The following is a 12,160-nucleotide window of genomic DNA, read 5'->3' on the forward strand; positions in this document are numbered from 1 at the left end:
TGAGCTAATAGATCGAATTCAGCTAGAAGACTGCATCCAAAAGAAAGCCTAAATTTTACTGATTCCAGCAAAGTGTTTAAATTAACCTAAAGTCTATTAATTAAATAGATATTAAGACTTGAAATCTGCAGCCTGTATGACTTTAAGTGCCAATTGGGACCAAACTACTGTATAATTCCGAGATCTGTTTTGATACTTTTGCTACCTATATTTTCTTCGTAAAATGACTCCAGTCTCAACTTTGTAAGTGCATTAATTAAGAATTAAGTAAATTTGAATATGTAAAAATTATTGTTCAAGACGTGCCATGGTTATAAGTCGGGAATTCCCACGGCGGATGCATAAGTTAGTTCCCTGTATTTAAATTGATACAGCTCACTCATGTTATTTAAGTAATAAAACCCTATAGTTAACTTCAAAACCAATTAGAAAGGATCATTTTAACCCTGGGAAATTATAAAGTATGATATATTAACTTGACGATTAAGTGTAAGAGGCCTGGTCACATGAATATTGTGTTTGCGAGTGATAACAAATAAATCGCACTGTGGTTGACATAAATGTTCAACAGTGAATACGATCTTGACTTTTGATTTTGGAAAACTTAACCTAGGATCCTGGCTTCTTAATTTCAGTGTGATTTAGGTGAGACAGACGCAGCTACCGGGAAGACAATATTGAATAAGCAAAGCAAGGTAGGTCGAGAACACTGCGCACTATCTACTGGGTGAGGAAATGTTTCAAAACCGGTTCATCCAGTTGTGACATGAACTTTAAGTGGCACTAATACACGATACATGTCCCGGCGCGCTCCAACTTCACTGCGGTTTGCTGAGTGTGGATGTAGATGGTGTTCTTACACTCATTTTCACATTAACGAGAATGCAGCTGTATAAATCCGTAGAGAATATTAATAGCAATACTAGTATTGAGAAGGTTGGTTTCAGTGTATGAAATATGACAATAGTAAAGGAATAGTTACACCCCATAATGAGATGTAATCTATGGAAAATACTGATGTACTAACAAATACACTGCAATTTGTTCTCCCTGCAGCTCCTGAAGTACATATTTGAGAAGTGTCCAAAGATAGAGAAGCTGATAATCGCCAACAACTTACTGGCCGACCGACAGTACGCGGAGTTGGTGTCACGCCTGGAACACTTGCAGAGCCTGGAAGTGTTCGAGAATCGGAGAGGTGCGGGGCCCGTGCTGCTGCGCTTCCTGGCAGACACCTGCTCGAAGTTGCGGGAGATAAACCTCAGCTGTGACTACCACCCACTGGAGGACGTCGAGTACTTCGTGAAGGCCAAGAGGGACACACTCACTTCTGCCACCGTGCGCTGGACCATGGCGGGGAAGAGGTGAGCCTGTCGGCATCTTTCTCCGCGTTCTGGTACGTCACCTAAATTCACACAGACGTAAAATACTCCACGAGCCAGTGTACGGTGCGTGGCGGAGGATACCTTTTACCACCTCTAGTCACTATCTTTCCTGCTACACTTGTAAATGGAGCAAGCTGAAAAGTGGCTATCTGTTCTCCTCTGTACCAGTGCCGATTTCTCTTACCTTACCTTTGTGGTCATTACGTGATACGTATGTCGCTTGCTGTAGAATCATTCTGCAGTCTGTCACAAATGCCAGTTATCTAAATATTCTCAATAGTGCTTCACAAAAATGATATTTTCTTCCCTACAGGCATTCGGATTTCAGTTCTCAGAGTATTTCTGCAATACGCGTTGATCAAACCTGTAACAGATTTCAAATCTGAAATAATTGCATGTATTCCTTTAATCCAATCTGGTACGGATTCCAAACACTTGAGCAGCATTCAAAACACAAGTATTCTATTTGCAGACTTCTTTATAGCTAAGCTACATTTCCATAAAATTCTCCCAAAAAACTAAAGTCAACCACTTGCCTTCTCTTTACACACTCATTCCATTTCCTATCACTTTGCTACATTATGCCTAGATGTTCTGTCAGGTCACACACCACTAATACTGTATTCAGACATTACAGAATTGTTTTTCGTAGTCATTTTTATTAACTTACATTTCCCCACATTTAGAGCAAGCTGCCATCCATCTCATAAAATAGAAACTCTGTCTAAGACGTCCTGAATCTTCCTACAATCACTCAAAGATGACACTTTCCATAAACTACAGCATCAGAAAATTTTCAGTGTCAATGAACTTATTGTATGAAACTTCCTGGCAGATTAAAACTGTGTGCCAGACAGAGACACGAACTCGGGCAAGTGCTCTACCGTCTGAGCTACCCGAGCACGACTCATGAGCCATCCTCACAGCCTCAGTTCTGCCATTACCTCATCTCCTACCTTCCAGACTTCACAGAAACTCTTCTGTGAACCGTGCAGAACTTATTGTATAGTGTACGGGGCCTGAAGATGGCAACACGAACACAAATTGCCGAAACTGGTTGCTTTCAAAATAAAATAAAATATCTTAAAGTGTACAGCTGTCGGTAAGGTTTATTGACATTGAAAAGTACATACTAGCCGATGTCCCCTAATTGCAACGGACCGACTGAGATTGTCAGAAAATTGTTGCTGTTCACCCTATCTGTCTGGTAATTTGTGTATATAGATGTACAGAGGACAAGAGTGGTCCTAGCACACTTCCCTGGGGAAATCCTGATGGTTACTTTCTCTGTGAGGAACATTCACTGTCCTCATTGATGAGGATTTAAATTGGAAAAAACAAATTTTGGAATTCCTGAAACAACTTAGTTCACCCACATTTGCGCTTAGAAACATTGAAAATCCCACGGAAAGACAAAACAGTAAGCTGACATTTTGTATTTTTTAATTCTATAACGTCATATGAAATAATTTTCTGGGATAACTCATCTTTAAAAAATAAAGTCTTCATAACTCAAAAAGGGCTGTAAGAATAATATGTGTTGCTCACCTGTGATCAACTTGTAGACATCTGTTTAAGGAGTTCTGACTACTGCTTCCCAGTGTATTTATCCCCTCATGAAGTTTGTTGTAAATAATCCACTACAGTTCGAAAGGAGCAATGATGTACAAAATTACAATAGGAGAAGGAGAAATGACATTCATCACTCCACATTAAGGTTGTCTTTTGCACAAAAAGGCGTGCACAGTGCTGCAACTAACATTTTTGATCACTTACAAAAGGACATAAAATGTCTGACAGGCAGCCAAGTAAAATTTGAAAAGAAATTAAAAAACTTTCTACTTGACAACTCCTGTTCTGTACAAGAATTTCCATTATTGTAACATGTAAAATGTTGTGGGTAAGAGTTACTAACTCACATCTGTATATTTAATACATAATAAAAAAAACTTATAAATGTTCAGCATATAGCCATATTTACAAATTAATTTGCAGTGCGAACATCAAATAAGACTCGTTTGACGATTACGATTTATCATGCAAAAATGATCCGTGGAACACGAAATGAACTAACTAACTTTTCTATTACGTAAACACTCTTAGAGATGCTTACTTATCTGAGAACCTATTCTACGAGCTCGAACCTTCATTAATGGTCTGCTGTTTGGCACCGTGTCGAATGCTTCCTGCAGATCTAGGAATTTGCAGTTTGCCTGTTGCCCTCGATTTACAGTTTGCAGGACATCGTGTGAGAAGAGGACGAGCCGAGTTTCACCGGAATGGTGATATCTAGATCCCTATCGATTTTTGGATACGAGCTTTTCTCTCTCGAGAAGATTTGTTGTAATGGAAACTCAGGGTAGGAATATCGACAATGTAGGAAAAGACAGATTGCTACTTACCGTAAAGAAGACATATTAAGTTACAGACGAGCACAATTTAAAGACATTTATATAAAGCTTTCAGCCACAGCCATCATCAGTAAAAGAGAGACACGTGCCATTCGTACGTACAAGAAAGCATACCTCACGCAGACACGACCACCGACTTCAGTTTCTCGGGCCGGAATGCGACTGCGATGTGGGATACGAGCGACAATCTGGAGGGGCAAGGAAGTGGAAGGGGCGGTAGTGTACGAGTGCAGAGAGAGACGAACGCTGCCTAGCGGAGTGAGTGGGGACTCGAATGCTGACGAGTGCGGCGTTAGGAGGTCGTGGGACAGGTAGGTAGGGAAAACAAGGAGCAAACGAGGAGAGGAGCGAGGAAACGTGGGCAGGTGTAATGGCAGAGAATAGCAAACAAGGAGGGTGGGAGATGGGAATGGAGAGGAGATAACAGAATGTAGGGGAGTGGAAACTGTCGGATACAGAGTGCAGGAACAGTATGTTACTGTAGGTTGAGTTTGGGATAGTTACAGGAGCACAGTTCGGAAAGGCTGGTAGTGAATGGGAGGACCCAGATGCCCCAGGTAATGATGCAGGCGTCGAAATCGAGCAAATTATGTTCAGCTGCACGCCGTGCCCCAGGGCGGTCCACTTCGCTCTCGGCCACAGTTTGGCAGTGGCCGTTCCTCCCGGTGGACAGCTGGCTGGTAGTCGTACTGATATGAAAAGCTGTGGAGTGGTTGCAACAGAGCTGGTAAATGGCGTGGCTGCTTTCACAGAAGGCCTGGCCCCTGATAGGGTGACAGCACTGGAATAGGGAGTGTTGGATGACTGACTGAGCCAATTTTTCACCTCCGTCTTCCTCAGAGATATCTCGTCAATGTGCTAACACGAGGATCAGTAGTGTGTCACACAATTATGAGGCTAAGTAAGCAACATCGTTAAACTTCAGAATCACCACTCTACCATTCCAGCATACCCCCATACTAAGGTATTTGGAATAAAACTGGTTGGACTGCATTGATTTGTACTATTTTTAGGTCGGGTCCTGCCTTCTATTGCACGATTCCTTCCACGTCGACTTACGAGGGTTGCCCAGAAAGTAATGCACCACATTTTTTTTTCTTCAACAACTCTTTATTGAACGTAATGAGAATTACACACACAAAATAATGGTGTTTCATCTGTTGCTGTTGTTGTGGTCTTCAGTCCTGAGACTGGTTTGATGCAGCTCTCCATGCTACTCTATCCTGTGTGAGCTTCTTCATCTCCCAGTACCTACTGCAGCCTACATCCTTCTGAATCTGCTTAGTGTATTCATCTCTTGGTCTCCCTCTACGATTTTTACCCTCCATGCTTCCCTCCAATACTAAATTGGTGATCCCTTGTAGCCTCAGAACATGTCCTACCAACCGATCCCTTCTTCTGGTCAAGTTGTGCCACAAATTTCGCTTCTCCCCAATCCTATTCAATACCTCCTCATCAGTTATGTGATCTACCCATCCAATCTTCAGCATTCTTCTGTAGCACCACATTTCGAAAGCTTCTATTCTCTTCTTGTCCAAACTAGTTATCGTCCATGTTTCACTTCTATACATGGCTACACTCCATACGAATACTTTCAGAAACGACTTCCTGACACTTAAATCTATACTCGATGTTAACAAATTTCTCTTCTTGAGAAATGCTTTCCTTACCATTGCCAGTCTACATTTTATATCCCCTGTACTTCGACCATCATCAGTTATTTTGCTCCCCAAATACCAAAACTCCTTTACTACTTTAAGTGTCTCAGTTCCTAATCTAATTGCCTCAGCATCACACAACTTAATTCAACTACATTCCATTATCCTCGTTTTACTTTTGTTGATGTTCATCTTATATCCTCCTTTCAAGACACTGTCCATTCCGTTCAACTGCTCTTCCAAGTCCTTTGCTGTCTCTCACAGAATTACAATGTCATCGGCGAACCTCAAACGTTTTATTTCTTCTCCATGGATTTTAATTCCTACTCCGAATTTTTCTTTTGTTTCCTTCACTGCTTGCTCAATATACAGATTGAATAACATCAGGGAGAGGCTACAACCCTGTCTCACTCCCTTCCCAACCACTGCTTCCCTTTCATGCCCCTCAACTCTTATAACTGCCATTTGGTTTCTATACAAATTGTAAATAGCCTTTCACTCCCTATATTTTACCCCTGCCACCTTCAGAATTTGAAAGAGAGTATTCCAGTCAACATTGTCAAAAGCTTTCTGTAAGTCTACAAATGCTAGAAACGTAGGTTTGCCTTTCCTTAATCTACACACCCTATTTTTCTATGTAATCTCCATCCTGTTCTACAGCCTTCCTCCGGCACGAGACGAGGGCGTGTGTGCCCTGTCGGTACCGATCCTTGTTCTGGGGCCAGAGCCAGTGCTTCACTGTCTGAATCGTCTCCTCATTGCCCTCAAAATGTCTTCCACGAATTGCATCCTTTAATGGCCCAAACAAGTGGAAGTGCGAGGGGGCTAGGTCAGGTGCGAGAGCTGTCAACGGTCTCCCCGACCGCTGAAAATCGTGGAGCTCTGCCGAACTGCCTTCGTGTCACTTCACCCTCAGTGCCCAACAACTGACTGTACTTCTGTCAACAGCAGGTGCTCCTTAAACTCTGGACAAGCGTTTTTGAGTATTCCCCACAATTTCTTTTCCTGCAGCGAGTCATTCGATGATGGCACATCACTCGTAACGTCTGTCACCTACAGACGCCATTCTGAAACTGTCCCGAAGCTACGCTATCCGTCGGAAGTGACTGAAACTTGGCACACTCTCTCGGGAGACTTCAAATAATACGTATGTAATGTTTTGCATTTGTAGCATTGTTTCTGGCTGAAAAAATAAAATGCTTTGCATTATTTTCTGGGCAACCCTTGTATTAATGAGAGCATGTAGTTGTCTCAGAGATGAGGCAACAGAGCTTACCTCATCAGCTGTGTCATATCTACTAAGAAAGGTAAAGCTGTGCCAATAGACATTTTTGCTGGATCTGAGCTTTGCAGGTTTGTGTAGTCTGTACTTGAAGCAGCCCATTAGTTAGCTGGCTGGCACATACATTCCAGTGTCGACTACAAGCTCGACGAGAGGTGCTTGATAAGTTATGGATGGTGTTGCATAAAGTGTGAAACCTTTTATCTCTTCTATATCTGTCCCTCTCCTCTCTGTGGCAGTGTGGAAGCTAATTTCATCTCTGAAATCTAGCCATTGTCCAGACTCGAAATCAATGTAAGGCGGTCTTGCAGTAGTTTGCGCACGCACACACAACTGTTTTGAATTTAAATTCTCAGTTCAGAGGCAGTCAGAATCCAGATAGTGCCCAGCACTTTTAGCATCACTAACGTACATCTACATCTAATCAAGATTTCACTAATCACTGTGAGGTGCTTGGCAGAGGGTACCTCCCACTGTACCTGTTATTAGGGTTTCTTCCTGTTCCACTCTTGTACAGAGTGCAGGAAGAATGATTGTTAATGCCTCTGTGCATGCTGTAATTATTCTGATCTTGCAACTTCCTGGCAGGTTAAAATGGTGTGCCAGACCGAGACTCAAACTCGGGACCTTTGCCTTTTGCAGCCGGCCGAAGTGGCCGTGCGGTTAAAGGCGCTGCAGTCTGGAACCGCAAGACCGCTACGGTCGCAGGTTCGAATCCTGCCTCCGGCATGGATGTTTGTGATGTCCTTAGGTTAGTTAGGTTTAACTAGTTCTAAGTTCTAGGGGACTAATGACCTCAGCAGTTGAGTCCCATAGTGCTCAGAGCCATTTGAACCATTGTAATCTGCCAGGAAGTCTCATATCAGCACACACTCCATGCTAGTTCTGCATGGTTTGCAGGAGAGCTTCTGTAAAGTTTGGAAGGTAGGAGACAAGGTACTGGCAGAAGTAAAGCTGTGAGGACGGGGCGTGAGTCGTGCTTGGGTAGCTCAGTTGGTAGAGCATTTGCCCGCAAAAGGCAAAGGTCCCGAGTTTGAGTCTCGGTCCGGCACACCTTTTTAATCTGCCAGGAAGCTTCATATCAGCGCACACTCCGCTGTACAGTGAAAATCTTCCTGTGTGAGTGATATGTAAGGCATTGTAGTATATTCTTAGAGTCAGCATTTAAAGCCAGTTCTTAGAACTTCAGTAGACTTTCCTGGTATGGTTTATGTCTCACTTCAAGAGCCTGCCAGTTCACTTCTTTCAACATCTCTGTGACAGTCTCTTGCTACGGCTCAAACAAACCTGTGACCATTCATTCTGCCCTTCTCCGTATACGTTCAGCATCTCGTGTTAATCCTACGTAGTACAGGTCCCACACACTTGAGCGATATTCTAGAATAGGTCGCACAAATGATTTGTAAGCAATCTCCTTTATAGACTGATTGCACTTCCCCAGTAATCTACCAATAAACTGAACTCTACTGCCTGCTTTCTTTACTCATTACTGAGCCTATGTGATCATTCAATTTCGTATCCCTATAAAGTGTTACACCCAGGTATTTGTATGATTTGGCCGATTCCAACAGTGACTCATTGATATTTTCGTCATAGGATACTACATTTTTTCTGTTTTTCGAAGTCCACTATTTTACATTTCTGAACATTTAGAGCAAGTTGCCAATCTTTGTACCACTTTGAAATTTTGTCAAGAGCTTACTGATTATTTATGCAGCTTCTTTCAGATAGTATTTCATTATAGATAACTGCATCACTTGCAAAAAGTCTGAGATTACAGTTAATATTGTCTTCAAGGTCATTAATATACAACATGAACAGAAGTGTCTGGACACACTTCTGTGGGGCACACCCTGAGTTACTGCAACACCTGACAGTGACTCTCCATCAAGATAGCACACTGTGTCCTCCCTCCCGAGAATTCCTCAGCCTGCTCACAACTTTCACTTCACAGCCCATACAATGATCCTTTCAGTAATAAGGATAGCTACGGTACTGAGTCAGACGCTTTTCGGAAATTGAGAAATGTTGCATCTCCATGACTGCCTCGATCTGTGGCTTTTAAGATTTCCTGTGAGAAAAGTATGAGTTGGGATCCACACGATCAATGATTTCAAAATCCATGCTGGTTGGGATGGAGGAGGTCATTCTGTTCAACATACAGCATTACATTTGTACTCAGAATATATTCTAAGATTCTACAGCAGATGGATGCTAAATATATTGGATGGTAGTTTTGTAGATCACTTCTGCCATCCTTCTTGTGGAAGTGTGTGTCCTGTGCTTTCTCCCAACTAAGGGCACAGGTTTTTGTTTGAGTGATCTGCGATAGATTATTGTAAATTAGCCACAGGTCTGATATGGAATTTGATGGAGATTCCGTCAGGCCCTGTAGATTTGTTCAGTTCTAGTGATTTCAGTTATTTTTCAACACCACTGACACTGAAATCTATATTGCTTATCTTTTCAGTGGTGCAAGAATTAAATTGAGTCAGCACCCGTAGATTTTCCTTTGTAAAAGAACATTTGAAAATCAAGTTAAGCATTTCTGCTTTTGCTTTGCTACTCTCAGTCTCAGTCCCTGTCGTGCCCACGAGTGTCTGGAGACATACCAGCAACAGCCTTTACTCGCGATCTGAATTTCTTTTGGTTTCTCGACAGGCCTTCGATAAATTTCTGTGACGGTAGTCATTGCTCTCTTGGCAGCCAAATTTGTAGCGCCTCTCTGTCCGTAGCCCAATGTTTAAAGAAAATGAACTGCTCTACTAGGTACATATCTGTCAAATTTATGGGCAATTATTTTTTTAAACCTAAGCCACAGTTTGTCTGCAGTATTCTCACTAGAGCTCAATGTTTTGAGTTCCTTACTGAGATATGGCACTACGTCATCTCTATCTAGTTTACTGAATTTGTGAATGTTTCTACTCATTTTGGTGCTTTTTGTATTTTGCTAATCATTGTTACTACAGCTGCCTCAGTCACTGATACTGGCCTATGTGTAAATCTTCAAAGAGCTCAGGTTTATTTATTATTGTTATATCCAACATATTTCTATCGTGACTGGTCTTCCAGACAGTATGAAGTAGGTGGTTTAATAATGTTTTGCAGGGTACCCTGCCATGCCCACCACTTATAAAACTGTATTCTTCTCATCTACTATGAGAAATACACTACATCCATTTACATTAGCCTACTCTTTCAATACGCATTTAAAGTTTTCACAAAAATCTCACTGCCATCAGTTTCCGGTTTTAACCGGATTTCTGCACCTAGCATTATGTGAGTCACTCTCATCTGAATCCTGCTGCAATTAATCAGTAGGATTTTAAGACTCTCACCTGTACGAGGCATTTCTTTGAATCTTATACGGACACTTCTGCGTCCCCTACATCTGTCATTGTCTGGAGTGAATATTGGGTTACCTAATCTAAAAAGCCCTTGGGTGCACTCAATATACATTCAGCTACCTGGGTAGCAGCCTCTGATATGTAGTGCATTTCTTATCCATTTAGGGGGACCGTACAGTTCTCGATGTTATCTTGCTATTCCAGAAAGTTTCAGAACCTTTGAAGCCTGTCATTCGACCCTTCCACTCCATTCAGAACTGTGGTGCCACAGTAAGTTCTGGGGTCAGTGCTGTAAACCGTGACCTTTGAACAAGGATGGTCTCCTCAGCCTTTCCTGCCATCTGCTTGGGATAATTTGAGTATGACCTCGGAGCCAAGATGACAGGCATCATTTGTTCCAACACCCACCACAACCGGTTCTCGGTTGTACCTCATTTTGTCAACGGCTGCCAGACTAGCCTCTTCGGTATGCTGAATGAGACCCCCCAGGCAGGTGAATCTTATCTTCCTTTACATCCCTAGCTGACATTTCCCTAACAGGTACCATTATTTGCCATACATTTGAACTACAAATTAGTGATAGACTGTACACTTTCACATTTCCCTTCTCTTGACCTGAGACAGAACAGGTTTCCGACAGTGAAAGTGAGTCTCACTGGCTGAGTGTAGTTTCAGGGGAAGTCAGCATTTTGAACTTGTCTGTTATTGAGATGGGTCTAACACACGGAGTTCTTCCTGGTTCCTTTCTCCCCTGGAAATGTTGCCTAGCCCTCCCACTGACACGTCACCCACAGCCGAGTGGATGAATAGTCTTCTGTAGAGGAGACAGGAGAGGATAGTGCTGGAGGTAACTTTGTTACCTCTGGTACAAAACTCTGGGGAGCTCTCCCAACACACATATTCAAAGCAGTTTCCAATTGTTTGACAATAGTTAGGCAATTTCCATCTATCTCATCCCATGTTTGAGAACAGCCTTCACAGTGAGGCTCCGTTGTGGCGGGTGCAATGTTTTACTAAACAGCAACAAATAACTTTAAAATAAGTCTGCTGATTCTCTTTTAATTTCTGGATTTGTTAAGCTAAAAGTATTACTAATTACCTTTAAGTGCTGAAGCAATAAGCATACAAAACAGTATTTCCATAAAGCAACCTGGGACAAAAATTACTAATTTCATGAAACTTACTTTCAGAGTTATAGTCGTTAAAATTTACGAGAAATGTGGACAGTGGAAATGTCGAGACATTACTGGCTGTCACCTTTGATCCAAGAAGTCACGAATATAGCATACTTAGCCATATTACCTCTGTCCACCACATTGACAAACTCAGTAAATTAACAAAACAAAAACAAATACAAAATTTGATTATAGTAATTTAAAGAATAACATGAAAGTAACAGGAAACACGTAGGAATTAGGGGATTTTGGGTAGTGATAAACAAAACAAATGACTTTCTGTGTTAACTCACATACCCAAGCAAAATAATACACAGGAATCAATAACATCTACATTGCATGAAGGCCACAAAAACCCACACAATTTGGTATTGTCATTTTTTATTAACCTGTTTAGGTAAACCGAGCTTTATAATACCAATTAATGAGTAAATCTGTAAGAAAATGTATCAAAAAAGTCTAACCAAAAATCCAAACCTCACTACAAATTCTCATATTGGAAACTTCAATTGACCACATAGCTAGAAAGAAGTCCACGATACTAAGGAAGCAAAACTTGCTACAAAAATTGGCACTGAAACCTCCACTTGACCTATATAACTAGAATTCTGTCCTCAGTACCAAGAAAGCAAAACATGCTGCAAAAACTGTTACTGAAAACATCACTTGATGTACATGCATAACTGACACATTGCCAACCTATGAGCATCAGACACACAGCATTCACTGGCCCTGACACTCATATATTTAGGTATACAACTGAATCACATTCTGCTATATCAAATAAATCCACGACATTCTTCTTAAAACGCAAAAAATTAAAAATATACTTACCAAGCAAAATCCCCCTTCACACGCGCACGTGCACACACACACACACACACACACACACACACACACAC

At 41.7% G+C, this 12,160-nt stretch overlaps 1 protein-coding gene across 1 annotated transcript in view; it reads left to right on the top strand.

Annotated features, from left to right (window-relative positions):
- The first annotated feature begins 882 nt into the window (after positions 1-882).
- LOC124591664 overlaps positions 883-12,160 on the top strand; it is a 45,141-nt gene continuing 33,863 nt past the window's right edge. Inside the window, exons 1-2 of the mRNA XM_047131758.1 lie at positions 883-936; positions 1,057-1,364. Coding sequence (XP_046987714.1) covers positions 883-936; positions 1,057-1,364 — 362 coding nt within the window. The remainder of the gene's footprint in view (positions 937-1,056; positions 1,365-12,160) is intronic.

This window comes from Schistocerca americana, unplaced genomic scaffold, assembly GCF_021461395.2.
Source record: "Schistocerca americana isolate TAMUIC-IGC-003095 unplaced genomic scaffold, iqSchAmer2.1 HiC_scaffold_86, whole genome shotgun sequence".
Taxonomy (NCBI): Eukaryota; Metazoa; Arthropoda; class Insecta; order Orthoptera; family Acrididae; genus Schistocerca; species Schistocerca americana.